Source organism: Malaclemys terrapin, chromosome 3 (assembly GCF_027887155.1).
Source record: "Malaclemys terrapin pileata isolate rMalTer1 chromosome 3, rMalTer1.hap1, whole genome shotgun sequence".
NCBI lineage: Eukaryota > Metazoa > Chordata > Testudines > Emydidae > Malaclemys > Malaclemys terrapin.
In genome coordinates, this window is record NC_071507.1 from 168,752,983 (window position 1) to 168,770,316 (window position 17,334).

Sequence of the window (17,334 nt, forward strand, 5' to 3'; positions counted from 1 at the left end):
ACACTTAATAAAACTGAAAGCAGCAAATTGAAAATTGATAAAAGAAAATATTCTTTCACAGACTGTGGAACTCATTGCCTCAGGATGTCATTGAAGTCAAGAACTTAGCAAGATTCAAAGAAAAATTTCACATTTATATGAATAGCAAGAACACCCACAGCTATAACAGTAAGAACTACAACAAGAAGTTTTAAAGGGGATATAAAGCTCATGCTTCAGAGTTTAAGCCAATCTCTAAATATTAAGGGTTAGGTGGAAACTCCCGTAGAGGCCAGACTATACCACCTCTGCCCATTGCAGGGTTTCTTGTACCTTCTTCTGAAGTGTCTATCGCTGCCAGATATAGGATACTGGAGTACATGGACCACGGTTCTGAGCCAATATAGCAAATTCCTATGTTCGAGTTGCACTCAGCAACAGCATAGAGCCTCTTAACTTCAGCAAGAGCAGATGCTCCTTGAACAGCTGAGAAGAGATGATAAAAGAGAGGCACAGGGGCGGAGCTGGCATTGCAATGGAGGTAACCAGGTGGCTGCAAGCACACACTTGGTCTGGGTTTCTGGTTGGTGCCCTCACAATCCCTTACCAAATCCAAGTCCTGAAAAGGAGGAACTAACTGAACATTTCCCAGCCTCATTGAGCCTTAAATCCCTAGTGGACATTCAGAATTAAACGACAACATCTGAGATGGTCTGGTTAGGGCAGCAGAGCAGAACTCAGGAAACCTACAGACATTTTATATAGGTTTAGGGAAGTCACTTAATCTCTCTGTACCTCAGTTCCCCACCTGTAAAATGACTGAAGTAATCCTATTTAGTTTGTAAACTCTTCAGAGCAAGTATAAGGGACTCTCTCTTACTGTATGGAATATAAGGCCTCGCACAATGAGGTTCCAATCTAATTTGGGGCCATAGGTGTTACTGTGATACAAATAATAAATTAAAATATAGTTTTATCATAAAAAGATCGTAAATATCCAATCAAAAGAATGGGAACAAGTACGCAGAGACTAATACAATATGACAACTGAGCAGTTCATGAGGGGGCACAGCTAAAATTAAACCATTCTGCATTCTTAGCCCTGCCTTAGATATGGCTGTATAGTGGAACAAATCAGTGCCTCATTTGAATGCTGCATTATGCAGACATTCTGACAAGATATTGTCTAATATAAGGGTTAGTGAGAAAAGATTGGATAATAGCCCAGAATACCAATATCTATTCTTCCAAACACACTTCAAACTCTGATGAAATCAGTATTGGACCCTTGGATATGCAGCAACAGCAAAGCAGCCTAGATAAACACAACACTACAGTGCTGAATATGAGTAAAAGAAAGTTGGAGTGTAATTGCTATGATTTTCCTTTGTTATTTGGAACTTTTCATTTGGATGGAGTTTGAGTGTTAGGAAAAAGGCAAGAGAAACTGTGCCATTCAATCCTAGTTCTTTTACATATGAAAATATCAACACAGCTGGTGGATTGTCTTTTTAAGCACTTTGATTTGCTTTGGTAGAGAATTCCACCATGGATATTTGCTACAAAGTAACAGAACTTTTTGTTACCTTTAATGGCTCTTAAATATGTCAGCACATCAAAACAATGGTCCCTCATGGTTGACAATAGGAACTGCTTTAATGCCTGGATGTTCTAAGGCAAGTTTTATATGTTGTTTATACTTTTCATAGAAAAATATATTCTGAGTAACTGTCTATTTGTCTGTAACTTCTTTGTGTGCCTAAGCAAAGGGTGTTCTAATAAAATGAGTTTCTTTATTTAAAGACTGTCTTTATCAGCCAATGACTATTCTCTGTGCAAATACTGAGATTCCAAAATGGCCCCTGAAAGAAAAAAATAGAAATGCCTTAACCACAACAAAAAAACTTTATACCTATTAATAACCATCACTGAACGGCAGTAAACTTTAAATGAGAAGGGAAGTGTCTATCTCTGATCTTGTATAGGCTTTTTCAAGGTCTCCAATTGTCCCTTTCTATGGTTAAAGTTACACACCGAGACTTTCACTTAGGAATCACCAGAAGGATTTCTCATCAAAAATCTCTCCAAAACTGGCAGATCCCTTTGATCCATGGGAGGCTAGGGCCACTCTGGCTCCTGGCTCCATTTGCAGGGATCCAGGGCTGTACTAACCTTTTTGTGGAACTTTTGGTACTGAGTGTGAGCCACCCCTGTCCTTCCCCATTTCTGCCCTGCCTTTCCCAGCTCCATTCCCTTCTCTGTCTACCTGGCCTCCTGGGCATATGGAGAGATTTAGGGTGGCTGTATTCACATCCTGCATACTGTTGTAATAATCTCTGTACAAAATATGCCCTGTTTAGTATCATTTGAAAACTATTAACTCACTGATCATTAATATTCATATGTGATGTATGCACATAGTGCGTATTACGAGTTATGGATATATGCTGGGGTTATGACTAAAATGTATTTAACCAGGCATGACAAGGGCAGATGATAAATGGATCTGCCCTGGCAAAGAAATGAGTTTACTTCTCTGACCAACCCAGTCATCAGGCAGACAATGATGGCACATTTACATGTAAACAGTAAATAGGGGCATCAAACTAACAAGTGGACTGGGGGAGATTGCAGGAAATAGAACAATTTGCATTTTAGCAGGTACCAGCAGGGGAAGAAAGAGCATGGAGCTTCCTCCACCACTAGACTCCACTTCACATTCCTCACAGTTTGAATAAACTTTACTTGGAAAGGTGACCCTCAGAAGAATCCATTTCAGAGGTTTACTAATTGATAAACATAGGGGGGCTGAACCTCAAGTGATAAGTAATTGAACCAAAGAACTCAAGGATCTGAATGTGGAGGAGGGGAAATTATTAATTAAATTGGAGAAGATAGGGATTAACATGAAAATTGAAAGGTGGATAAGGAACTGGTTAAAGGTGAGACTACAATGGGTCATACTGAAAGGTGAACTGTCAGGCTGGAGGGAGGTTACCAATGGAGTTCCTCAGGAATCGGTCTTGGGACTAATCTTATTTAACATTTTTATTACTTTATGACCTTGGCACAAAAGTGGGAGTGTGCTAATAAAATCTGTGGATGACACAAAGTTGGGAGGACTGGAAATACTATACAAAAACATCTAGACAACCTTAAAAACTGGAGTAATAGAACTGGGATGAAATTTAATAGTGCAAGGTCATGCACTGAGGGATTAACTACAAGAATTTTTGCTACAAGCTGGGGACTTATCAGTTGGAAGTGATGGAGGAGAAAAAAGACCAGTGTATACTGATTGATCACAGGATGACTATGAGCTGCCAGTGTGATGTGGCTATGAAAAAGGCTAATGCAAACCTAGGATTTCCAATAGAGATAGGGAAGTTTTAGCACCATTATAAAAAGCACTGGTGAGATGTCATCTGGAATACTGTGTGAAATTAAGTTTCCCATGTTTAAGAAAAATAAATTCAAACTGGAACAGATGCAGAGAAGGGCTACTAGGATGATCAGAGGAATGGAAACCCTACATTACAAGAGGAGACGCAAAAAGCTTGGCCCATTTAGCCAAATCAAATGAAGGCTGAGGGGAGATATGATTGCTCTCTATAAATACATCATAAGGATACATAGCAGAGAGAAGTTATTTAAGTTAAGTGTCAGTGTTGACACAAGAATAAATGGCTATAAACTGGCCATCAACAAGTTTAGGCTTGAAATTAGATGAAGTTTTCTAACACTCAGACGAGTGACTTTCTGGAACAGACTTCCAAGGGAGTGCTGTGGGCAAAAACCTAACTGGCTTCATGACTGAGCTATCATATTGATTATTAGTGCTATGTTACATTTTAACCTTATGTTTGTAGAGCTGTAAAAAGTGATACTGTTTTAACAAATTTGGAACTAATGCCCAGGCTGGTTTATGTGTCTGTAAGGAGTAGAGCATGACTAGACAGCTGCATAAACAGGCTGAACACAGGGTCACTGAGCCTGTGCATTGGTTGACCTGGGACGAAAGGTAAGCAGAGGAGAATAGTACCTGTCCCACTGTTTGAAACTGTATAGCTACTCAGGGATTTTCAGAAGCTACTGCTTGCTACAACCTCTAACAGCTCTAGCACGTATAATTATTTTTCTCTCCCACTCAAGCCCCCAGAATTGAAGGCTTTCTTCATCCTTAATGAGTTCCTACAGAGACCAGGGAGAAACTCTACACTGGGAAAAAAATTCCTTTTCAAATATGCTACTATGGTAGGCAGGTGGAAAATGCCCTTCTCTCTGCTACCTTCATACTGAGATTTTTTAACCACTGTCGCTATCTCTTTTCTACTGGCTGACAGCTCTATTCTGGGTTTATGAGGGAGATAATGCAAGTTCTCAGTGCCTCCCCTAATTTGCATTGGGACCTAGTGCACCTATATGGCAGACTCAGCCCATGGGAAGGTGTGGCTGTGTATGAGCTACATGACCATCTCCAAAGTGCTGAGCCATTGCCTTGAGAGTGTGTGGTCTAATTCTGCCAATGTCTGATTACTGATGAAGACAAAGTTACTTTTGGCAGTAATGAACTGCACAAAGGAAAGAAAACTGTGCATGAAACTCTCAGTTTAAAAGTCTTTGAGATAGCAAATTAACTCCGAACTGAAGTTTCTGAGCATCTGTATAAGGGCTTGGCTAGAGTTGGGAAATTTGATCTGGTATAATTATGCTGATTTAATTACAGTGGTGTAAACCCCTAATGGAGACACACTACACCAGTGCCAACTGTGACTGGTACTTTGTGAGATTTCCCATGGTCACTTATATCCACACTGGGGCTTGCACTGGCATAACTATATCAGTTCAAAAATTCCAGCATCGATAGGGTCTATGGAAGAGCAGCAAGTGGAGGAAAGGACACTGAGTGCAAATCAGGATAATTATTTTGTTTTTAAGGAATAAAATAAGAAACCCCAGTATATTAGCTGTCTGTAATGAGAGTAAATTTAAAACATACAATATGTCTTGCAAGAGGTAACATTACACTGAAAGTACTTGTGCGTCTCTAGCAAGCTGGCCAGATAAGAGGGCAAAAATCATTTGTACCAAAAACCAACTTTACTTCTTGACAAACTAATGAATAAATAAAACCATTGTCTATTCAATAGTAGAAATGGGTGAATAATTCATTATAAATAATTTATTTTATGAATACTAGCTCTTTTCCTGTTTGAGAATTGACTGTGAGATGATGTGGTGCTAAAGCAAAGGAGAATAGCACTTGCCTCACTGTTTTCATTTTCTAAATGAATTATTTGGAATTATGAGCTGCATCATAATTATTGGTCTATAGACATCGGTAAGCAGTTAGTTGCCAGGGATCAGTAATTAAAATCCAGGCTGTTTAATCAATTTTCATTGGATATTTAGGTCACATGGCATGGTTCTGTTCCCTGGTTGGATGGGTAACACTTAGAATCAGTTTTCAGAGTAGCAGCTGTGTTAGTCTGTATCCGCAAAAAGAACAGGAGTACTTGTGGCACCTTAGAGACTAACAAAATAAATTTGTTAGTCTCTAAGGTGCCACAAGTACTCCTGTTCTTTTTACTTAGAATCAGATTTCAGGTAAGAATATATGCAATTTCAAGTTCAAAATTTGTTTTCCAAAAATATTCTCCAATATTTGATTAAAATTCTCTGTGTTTATGGCCATTCCTGCCAGTAAATGCTCCACTAAAATACTTGCAGGTGGAGAACAGAAAGGGTACAAAGTAGCTATATTTAAAAATATGAATACATGTTCATAGAACTATTTTTCTTTTTAGAATTTGCACAGGTGTAAAGTACACAACAGACCTCAGGCAAGTCACTTAGACACTTTGTGCCTCAGTTTCCATATGTAAAATGGGAATAATAGCATTTCCATCCCTGACGGGGCTATTGTTAGGATAAATACATTAAAGATTGTGAGGTGCTCAGATCCTAATGGGGGCCATATAAGTACCTAAGATCCATTTTTTTCTTAGTGTGTTTATTAATTACAAATGTACATATTGCTCCTGCAATTGGGGGGGGGGGGGAGAGGGGCTTCTGAGTCCCATTGACTCCCATTACATTCCATGATGATGTAATGGTCTGCCATCAGGAACCATTAGGAAGAGGGATCGTCTAGTGGATAGGATACTGGACTGGGATACAGGAGTGTTGAGTTTTATTCACACTTTCTGTGACACCTTAGGCAAGTCTGTAAAATGGGGATAATACTTCCTCCTACTTCACCAGGGAGTTATGAGGGTAAAATCATTTAATAACTGAGAGATGCTCAGTGATGAGGGTGGTATAAATACCTAGTGAGACAGATCAAATTGAAGGATCAAGGGTTAAATGTTCAATTTGTGACATTAAAACCCTTTTTACAGCAATTCTTCATATGAATAGAGTCAAACACAAGACGCTGCCCACTGAGTGGTAAAAACTTGTAAAACACAAATATCTTTATTGCTACAAATGGGAATTTCTATGATTCTATGATTCTATAAAAAAAAATCAACTGTCCCATTACATTTTTGATAATGGTTCTCTTTTCCCTATTTATTCCAGTATGAAAATCACCCATTAAAGCTTTTTTGAAATGCAACCCCCACCTCCAAACTTTTCTTTTACAATTTGGTCCCTTTAAATATAATGTATTTTCCTTATTTCTCTCAGTGACCTTGGACTAGCATTATTTTGTGGTGTCCAAAGTCAATAATCACTTTACAGGCCAAAATGAGACGAGGCCCCTGCCCTAGGACTTTACAATTTAAACACTAGCATAACGCATAGCTTCACAGAATGCTATTCTCTATGGGCCCAATCCTACATTAATAATAATATTAATAAAACTGTGTATTTAGAGATCACACATCATCATAGATCTCAGCATATTGCACTGCGGCAGGCAAGTTTTAATACTTAAGTTTTGCAGAGCCAGAGATTTGAAGTGACTTGTTCAAGGTCACGCAGCATGTCAGACTTTATGACTCCCACTCCCAGGCCCTTCCTGGTTGACCATGTTGCCTCTCATGGATGTTCCCAATGGAAACAATGGGGATTTGGGTATGGGAGGAATGCTGGATCAAACTGGATAGTAGATTTCATAATAACGAAAGCTCTTTCCATACTGTGATCTCCATTAAAGAAACAACAATGTAGAAACCTCTGAAATATTACTGTAGAGAATAAAGTGGGTTCAAAAGCTTTGGTAAGCCTTTTTAAAAGAATCCAATAAGCTTTTGGCTGTATAAACTGATGAGCTGTTTTGCAGAATCAATACTATGCCAGAGTTGATCTCGGTCCTGTCCCTTGATAGCTTCTCTAACTTTATGCAGGGGATTATTAATAATTCTATTTGGCACTTACACAGTGCTTTTAAATTTGTAAAATACTGTACAAACATTAGTTAATCCTGACAATATCCCTGAAAGCTAGGCAGGTAATATTATCCAAATTTTAGAAACAGGAGAATGGAGGCAGAGAGATTAAGTGATTTGTCCTAGACTACAGGCAAATCGGTGTCAAAACCAGGACTTCTTGGGTCAGCGTTCTATGCTCAGATCAAAAGCCCACACCTATGGGATTGGAGTGCATCAAAGACATCATGTCTTTTTTCTCTACTGCAGGCTGTTTCTAAAATCACTTTAATATTAGAAAACAGGGGCCCTATTCTCTGCCAATAGGAGACTTCCACTGATTTCAATTGGAATTACCCATATCCTGCTGGGGACAATAGTTGCCTACATGTGTCCTGTACTAACTGTTGTTTGGATTAGAGTACAAGTGATAAAAGCAAGTTTCTCTTTTAGGATCTGATCTGGTTCCTGCTGATTTCAATGAGCACAGGACCAAACTCCACATCAGAGACATCTTATTCTGGTTCACATAGTAATAAAATGGAAATAATGCATACTGAGCCTTTACATAAAATTGCCATGAGGATGCCTCTTGTCTATCACATATCTTGGTGATCTGTCAGTTAAGGAAGCAGAATCCCTGGTTTCTTCTGCAGAAATAAGGTGGGAGGATGCACAAAAGGTCCATGAGGGAAGAATTAATTGGAAACTTAAATTGAAACTCACAGAACTTCCTACCCCTACATAGGTTATTCTCCTATATGGGAAGAATGGGGACCTCAGATTCTTTGGACTTGGAATCCAAGAGAACAATACTGTGATGCTGCACCCCATATTCTTCATAAAAATGTTGTTGTAATATGAATATAGAATAACTAAGATATGTTTTATGCAAGATGGGACACATGAGGTATCATTGGAAAGGTTATGATTTGCTGAATGTGATTATCCACTTTGTATGCATGTATCAGTTCTGTATCTGAAGTTAGGAATATTGACTAAGTAACAATTACAACTGTGTGTGTACTTGGGGAACGCCTACCAGACAGTAGGCAATCAGCCTGAATGGGCCATTAGGAAAGACAATAGAATGGGTCTTTGAAGATGCTGATCTCTCATCTTTCTGGAGTTCCTTCCTGTGGATGTTACAAATAAACCTTGTCTCATGGTAGCGTTAACACTAAAAAGGTCATGTGATAATGTCACCTGGTAGGGAGTACCACTTTGGACACTGCTGGTATTTTTTCCATTGGAAATAAAGGATTTCTGCCTTATGTACATCCTATTTAAGGCTGGAAAGTGAGTCAATCAGGGCTCTTCTCCACTGCCTCTCCACACAAGAAGGAAGACTGCTGAAAGCACCAAAAGAAACAAAGGAACTAAGCTGGGGAAAGGCAAGGACTGAGTCCAGGCTGAGACAGAGGTCTAGCCTGTGAAGAGAAATAAATGGAATGCTAGGCTGCAGAAACTCTGCAACCTGCCTAAAACAACATTTAGGGTGAGAAATTACTATTTGTAACCCGTTTCTTTAGTGAATTAAGCTTAGGTTGCGTGTTTTGTTTTATTTGCTCAGTAATCTACTTTATTCTGTTTGCTATCCTTTATAATCACTGAAAATTTACCTTTTGTAGTTTAATAAACTTATTTTTTGTTTATTTCAAAACCCAGTTTGTGCAATTCATAACAGGGGGTGGAGGGCAAAGAGTTGTGCATATCTCCCTCCACTTCAAGGGAGGAGGCGATTTTTATGAGCTTACACTATATAGATCTCTATTTAGTGCAAGACAATATCATTTTGGGTTTACACTCCAGAGGGTGTGTGCACAGGAGAGCTCGGCATTCCCCTAGTGAATCCTCCAACAGAGAGCTAATCCCAGACTCTGTGTGATTCTACTGCTGGATGTGTTCCTGCCTCTGTGTGTGCTAGAAAGAGGCTTGAGAGCCTGTCATAGCAGCACAGAGTAAGGTAAACCCAGGCTGGTAGGACAGGCGGACATCCAATGGCACCCCCAAAAGGGATGTCCGACCCATCACAAATACTTGTGTGGTATGACGACTACAGCACACAATATTTAGTGAATGCTTATACTGTAACAATATCACCTCTTCTTGTGTCCTCTGTTCCTTTGCTGATGCAGCTTTTTTTCTTATTGATCATTCTTTACATTTGCTACTGGTTTTAATTAATATTATACAATAACCCCACAATCTTTTCCTAATCAGGATGCTGGATGATAGATCAATGTAGCACACATTCCCAAGGCTGGTCTCTTATTCCTTGATTAATTATTTTCCATTTGCTTACATGGAACTCCACTAGCTACTGCCTACCCAATCACCTAAAGGAGCCACATATTTCTGCACCAGCTTGCATTGACCTATATATTATTTGCTTTGTCTTCAGAAATCCTGCAGGGGAAAGTTCCCAGTAGGTAGGCTGCAGTGGCACAAAGTGTCTACAGCTCCCACATGCTAGGAAGGGGACAGCTGGGAGCCAGAGTGGCATAAAAGGTAGGTGTAGTGTTGCCTCCATTGATAGTAATCCGGTGTTGTGTCCATTGATAGGGATCCTACTGAACCACAATTTTAAACCATGTCTGCCCCCTTACAGTATGAGAACAAACAGAGGGTGGAGGTGGAAATATTTAACTTGTGACCCCTTACTAAACTGAATAGTTTTGATCTCTAATTAGTACAATCTTCTATCCAGCACTATTAATGCCTTATCCCATAACTCTTTCCATTAACCTTTCATCTCTAATGTGCAATCTTGGGAAATGCATGTTTTTCAAAACTCATGTATTCTTCTAGTGATATCTACAAAACTCCCACTGACTTCAATAGGCGCAGAGTTAGGCCAGCACCTATTGCTTTTGAAAATCCCACTCCAAGAGATGAGCTAAACACAATGGCCTCCTGTCCCTGAATCACTGCTCCTTAATCAAACTGTGCTCTTCTGGGGGTTTTCCTAACCAGACCCTTTAGGATAATGATCAAGATTTACTTTCAGTTTACAAGTTAGCGGTCTAGACAGAAATGCTAAATATTCCTAACAAAATGCAAAACTACTCAAAAAGAAAAACAAGCAAATAAACCAAACCCCTAACATTTTAATTTGAAAATATGCACATACGGGTGAAGAACTTTACTAAGGTACATTAACATTTTGACAAAGACTATATACTTTCTTAGTTTATTTTCCTTTAGGGTTTTTTTTTTTTTTAAGGTTTTCTCTAGTACTTCCCAAATAATTGGGAATTGAATCTGGATATCTTAGGAAAAATTAAAGCTCCATCCATTTCCTTGCTCACTACTTTTAGAACTCTTGGTTGCATATTATCCAGACCTGATTCTTAGTCTACTTTAAGTGCCTCTAATCTTATTTAGCATAAAGTTATCTAAGAGATAATATCTGTACCTAGCTCCTCCTCTGTCGTCCCCGGAAAACTGATCCCCGACTTGAGCAGATCGCCACCCTCTTCCTCTGTAAAGACAGAAACAAAGTAACTATTTAATAACTCTGATATTTCCATATTCCTGGCTATAAGCTCGCCATTCATTTTTAAATGATTCACCATACTGTATGTGCTGATTGATGTGGGGGGAGGGGAGAGAAAAGGGATCTTAAATTCTCAAATATTTGTTGCCCTTCTTCCTTTTCTAAATTTATTTTCATGCTTTTCGTTTGGTTTTGTAACTTTCCCACCTGGGCAGATTCTTTGTATCAATAAATGCCTTTTGTTTATCTTGCAGGTTGCTTTTTCCATCTCTACTTAGTCACATTGATTTCTGGTGCCCTTTTAGGTTTTCTTTTTTAGTTACTTTGGAAAGAATTCTTATTGTAACTTCTCCAGCTGTGTCGTAAATGCTTCCCATTTTTCTCTGCTTATTTCACTGCTATCAATGATTTTCAGCCTATTTTCTTCCACTCATGACTTAATCTTTTGAATTCTGAATGTATAAAGTCCAGTAATTTTGTGTTTGTGACATTTTTGCCATTTTAGTTCAATTCTCTTCACCACAGATTTCCTGTGTGACCTTGGGTGAGTCACTTAGCCTCACCATGCCTTAGTAGAATAACTTTACTTGCTCAGAAACTACAATAACAAAGGGCATATAAGTACCTAAAATTATCCTTATCCTTACATTCTCTATTTTTTCTTTGTCATGTCCCTTTTTTTTGCTCCTATTCTTCACTTTTTTTTCCTGATACAGTTCCCAGGAAATTCTTTAAGTCAAGACAGTCTTTCATAGTATTTCTCCCCATACCCTGTTTTTTAATCAAAAGCACAAGTAGTCCAAAGTAGAAGAGTGAGTGGAAGTGAAGGGGGAGGTACTTCCGGTCTCCCACTGCTTAGCCAACTGGGAAACAGGGCACATATTTTCAGGGAACAAACACAGTGACACACTGGGCTTCTCTACACTACTTTTTGTTAAGTTGTAACCTGAGTTGCTGATTTCCAATTAACTCACATTCATGAATACAGCTGTTATTCTTAGGTGGACATTCAAACCTTTGAAATAGGCTACAAATTAGGCCACACCTGCTTTTCTTTTCAGGGACCAAGATTATATAATCACCACATCAGGTATGTAGTTTGTGTGGTTTGACTTATAATGAAAATAAAATTACAGTTTTTGCAGATTTCAATGCTGTATTTAATAAATGTTTATACCTGGTATATTTCTAGGCCTAGTACATTTTCTAGTCTGCAGTTTTTAGTTGTGTGGTAATGTGAATTAACTGATTTCCAATTAACTCAAATTAAATAACATGGTTGCAAATGTTAATTTAGACACTCACAAATGTTTGTTCCTGGTCATGCTTCACTCTAGGCTTCAGCTAATATAATTGATTTTATACGAGTGGGAAGTATAGTCCAGATAGTGTATGGAAAAGAGAATCAGAAAATATTTAAATTTTTTCAGAAAAAGTAACATGTATTACTACATTTATCATAGTTAAATACACTTTTTTATTCACGTTCAACCTCCTAGAAATCTAGTCAGTTAAGTGACAGAAAAGGAATCTCATACCATTTTAAAAATACATGGCACATGTATTCAAATTAAATTTCATTTGGAGAGGTAATGGACAACTCTAATTGAATATAAGCACAAATTAGACAGTTTCCATGGAGACTGTATCCATGTGATCTGCATATACTGTAACTTGTAAGTGAAGCCTCTAATTCAGCTGCATTGGAGTCTGGAATCAAGAGGAAGGCATGAAAAAATAGAGTCCCCCCAAAACCCAGAAGATCCTTTAAATTCTTGCAAATAGTTAGCAAATATCACAGGAAACTTAGTGAAATAGAAGGTTTCCTTTAAGACAGTAATTTTGTGCAAGTAGCTATATTTTGAAATCACAAATGATGTATCCATCCAGAAACACCTAAATCATCACCAAAAAGGAAAACAGAAATGTATGCAGTAACTCCTCCCATGCTAAAAGTCTGTAAAATTCATATTTACTCAACCCCAAGCTACACTAAGATTGTAGGGAACTTTCTGAAAATACCCTGCATACGTTTGACATATTTTAGACAGAAGAGGGAAATAACTCTTCTATCTAACTTAATTCTTTTTCCAACTGCCCTTGCTGCTAAGGAGCGGGGGGAGAAAGGTGGGACAGGAGAGAATGGCTGCTACACAAGAAAAGGGAGATAAAGAAGGTGAATGAATAAGCCCAAAAGAGGTCAGAGAAAAGATGTAAAACAATTAGCACAAACAATCGAGGAAGGTTACAGCACAGGATCAAGACTCAGGAGACCATGATTGTGATTCTGGCTCTGACACATGATTTCCTGTGTAACCTTGAACAAGTCATTTAATCTCTCTGTGCCTCAGTTCCCCGTCTGTAAAATGAAGATAATCCTTCCTTACCTTATTGGTCCCTTGTAAGAATAAACTCCTTACTGCTCGAGATGCATTCCCCTAGTATAATGTATGACAGTAGGTAGATAGTTAAATTGCATAAGGATGTGAGAACTGCCATACTGCAGAGTAGTATTCTGCCTTGAATGGTGGCCAAATGCTTCAGAGCAAGGCATAATACTCATGTAAAACACCTTGATCTATAACTCTGCTGTGGGGGAGAGAATTACTTCCAGTTTAAGTCCCAGGCACGAGGAGTAATTCTCCTTTTATTGTTTTTATCATAAATTTATAACTATTCACATGTAACCTTACTGCTTAGATCTTTTTTTCCCACATGGCTAGTGTCAGTTCAGTCAGCCTTTGAATAAATTCAATTCATGCATTCTGCACTGATGAAGCCAAAGTTAATCAAAGGTCTCAGTGACTCTTGTGGCATTACAAGGATAATCTTTGTCTGAGGTTCTTAAACAATTATTCGAACATATTGTAATTCCTTTAACAAAGGCACGGATGGCTTTTGTTTGGTCTGGTTACATTTTTTCCTATGAATAATCATTTTTATTACCGACTAACAACATTAAAATAATCTTTCATTCATTAGTGTTTTTCCTATTTAACAGTAATGAAGCGGGGCACATTGTTCTACACGCTCATAGCGTTCTTGTGTCATTCTAGCATTGTTCTAACATTCTAAAATACTTGCATGCATGGATCATCTGTTACTTTCCTCATCCTAGAACATAGATCCAAATTGTGCCAGCTGCCCCACTGCCTGCAGTGGCACTAACTCCAGAGGATTTGAAAGCAGCCGCTTTACATGATAATGCTAACCTTAATGTGAAACTACTCAATGAGGGATAAAGTGCAAGGGCGGTGGAAAAAAAGACATTGACAATAAAGGTGAGATTATGAAAATAGCATGATTTACATTTTAAGGATTTGAATAATGTAAAGAACTCACATTCTGCAGACAACAGATACAATTACTACTTAAGTCTCCTTCAAGTGCACACATTATAGATTAATATAAAGCGAAGTCCAAAATCTGTCCTAAGAAGAACATAACACTCCTGGTGAGTATGCTGGTCACCTTGAGCAGCTACTATACCACTTTGTATCTCAGCATATCTCCCTGGGAAATGGGGATAGGCATTGATAACTTGTAAAGCATTTTGAGATCTAAGGCATCATTGTAAATACAGTTGGTTGTATGAATCCATCTAGAATGCACTTTAAGTCGGACTTCTAAAATCCAAAAACTTCTTGCTTTAAATTATTAAGAACATCATGTCAATTATATTAGGCACAACATAATTTTTGTAGCACTGTAGCTGTCAATACAAAGATAGACAAGCAATGTGCCCTTACTACCTTTGAACCTTACTACCTTTGAGTCCAACATGTATTACTTGGCTGTAAGAAATATATACAGCTTTACTGTAATTATTACATAGGAAATCATGGCATTCTACTTTTATAACTTTGTTTGACTGTATTGCAAGAGGCCCACAACTACTTTCAATCACTGCCAGGCTTGTCCAGTTTTCCAGATGTGCTGTTAGTATAACCTCTAACATCAGAGATAAACTGAATTTGCTGAACCAGAGATATTGGGTTAATCATAGTATTGCTGGTTTATGAATACTGAAGACATTTAATATGAGAAGGATCTGTCCCTGATGGGGTATGGAATATGAACAAAAGCAGGAGTTCTCCTTCTGGGACTAAAAGAAAACAGTAATTAGTGTCAGTTGTAGCTTTGATCACTTACAATAAAGCCTTTTGGCACTAGATCATAAAGCCACCATATATTTGTAGAGATGGGACAAGTTTGGGTAGTTTGTTTTTGCAAATCCACACTCCTATTTTGTAAGCTCCAAACCAACACAGTGAAGCTTCTTCTGAATACACATGCCTTGTGAGGAGAGAGAAGGATGGATTTTCAATTAGATGAGACTCAAAATCTGATCTCCTTTAGCATTTTTCTAACCAAGTGGGGAATTTAAGTATTGACTGTAAACAATGCACCATTCCCTCTCAGATAAAATGGAAACCAAAACAAAGAGCCAGAGATCAGTTGCCCCTTTTCAGATATAGTCCTGTCCCTCAGCTCCCCTGAGCGCTTCAGGGCTTTCACCTTAGTTAGGGTTACCATATTTCCACAAGCAAAAAAGAGGACATGGGGGGGAGGAGCCCCGCTCTAGCCCTGCCCCTGCCCTGCCCCGCCCCCATCCACTCCCTCCCACTTCCCACCCCCTGACTGCCCCCTTCAGAACTCCCAAACCCCCCCTCTCCTTGTCCCCTGACTGCCCCCTCCTGAGAACCCCCCATCCTAACTGCCCCCCTAGGACCCTACCTGTCCCCTGACTGCCCTGACCCTTATCCACACCCCCAACCCCATATTCACACCCCCACCCCCAGACAGACCACCGAGACTCCCATGCCCTATCCAACTGCTCCCCGCCCCCTGACAGGAGCCCCAGAACTCCCGACCCATCCAACCCCCTCTGCTTCCTGCCTGCCTCAACCCTTCTCCACACCCCTGCCCCCACGACAAACCCCCCCAGACCCATCTAACCCCCCCTGCTCCGTCCCTGACTGTCCCAACCCCTCTCCACACCCTTGCCCCCCTGACAGCCCCCTCTGAACCGCTGACCTGTCTAACCCCCCCTGCTCCCTGTTCCTGACAGCCCCCCCCCCCGAACTTCCGACCCATCCAACCCCCCTCCCTGTCCCCGGACCAGGGCCGGTTTTAAAGAGCCCAGAAATCAGGCTGCGCTCTGGCCGGAGCTCCGGCCGGGGTTGCGGGGCTTGGGGCTGGGCCGGAGGTGCTCGGCCGGGGGTGGGCCGGCGTGCTCAGCTGGAACCGGGGCTGCTGCCCTAGGGCCCGAGCCGGGCTGGACCGGAGCTGCTGGGGCTGGGGGTGCTCGGCCGGCGCCGCTCAGCAGGGGCCAGGCTGGCGCGCTCAGCCGGAACTGGGGCCGCCGCCTTGGGGCCTGAGCCGGGCCGGAGCTGCTGGGGTTGGGGGTGCTCGGCTGGCGTCGCTCAGCCAGAACCGGGGCCGGTGCCCTGGGGCCCGAGCTGAGCCAGGGCCGGAGCTGCTGGGGCCACCGGTCGCCGCTTGGCCCGGGCCGGAGGGAGCTGCTCGGCCAGGGCTGCACCTCCCCAGAGCTCTCCTCCTCGCGTCGCCCCCGCCCCAGCCCCAGCCCCAGCCCCAGCTTACCTGCTGCTGCCTCCTGCCTGCCCCTGCTTTTTTTCAGACTTCCTGTGAAGATCTGATTCGCGGGAAGCAGGGGAGGGGGAGGAGCAGGTGGGCAGAGCGTTCAGGGATGGGGAGAAGGGGGAAGACAGCTGAGGGGCCGAACGGCATGGTACGACTGCAGGGGCTGCAGGGGATGGGGGGAGCCGGGAAGGGATTTTGGCTGCTGAGCGGTGCTTGGCCGCCGCTTTTCTGTCTATAAATAGCTGACTGGGGGGAAATCCCGGACATTTTTAGATTTTTAAAAATCCCCCCCGGACGGCTATTTATAGACCGAAAAGCCAGACATGTCCAGGGAAATCCGGACATATGGTAGCCCTACCTTAGTACAGGGACTTTGGGGTCTGGGCCCTTGAATAGTCAGGGTCTTCCCCAGCTGCACCCCTTTTGAGGGAAATGCTTCTGTTGTTGTCTGGTCTTTTGGGAGGGGATAGGAGAGCCCAGACTCACTCTCTCCGCCAGGCTCCAATTCAGGGTCTGATGGCAGGCTGCTACATTCTACACTTTGAGGTGCTACGCAGCTGACCCCAGGACCACTTCCTACCCAAGTTTCCCTTTTCCCCATGGAGTAAATTACAGAATTACACAAAGTCTCTGACTTTCCAAGTCAGTCACCAGTCTCTCTTTTGTAGGTTTCTATTGGGTCTGTTTTTCCAGGTCTCTGGTCATGAGAGCTCCTGGGCAGTACTTCCTCTTAGCTCAGAGCAGAGGTCTGTTCCCTTCCCCTGCCTGACCCCTTCTGAGCTACTCTGCATCCCCTTTTAAGCCCCTCCTCCAACTTGTGCAGGCTTTGGAGGTGGAGCTGGGCAGGGCTGCCTGGGCCCAGAGCTGCTCCTTAACCCC

At 41.2% G+C, this 17,334-nt stretch overlaps 1 protein-coding gene across 2 annotated transcripts in view; it reads right to left on the reverse strand.

Moving 5' to 3' along the window:
• The window catches only part of DLGAP2 (DLG associated protein 2), a 654,575-nt gene that overhangs the window by 117,810 nt on the left and 519,431 nt on the right, over positions 1 to 17,334 (reverse strand). For both annotated transcript variants that reach the window (XM_054024256.1, XM_054024257.1), the window contains one exon: positions 10,771 to 10,836. In XM_054024256.1, the coding sequence (XP_053880231.1) occupies positions 10,771 to 10,836 (66 nt within the window). The remainder of the gene's footprint in view (positions 1 to 10,770; positions 10,837 to 17,334) is intronic.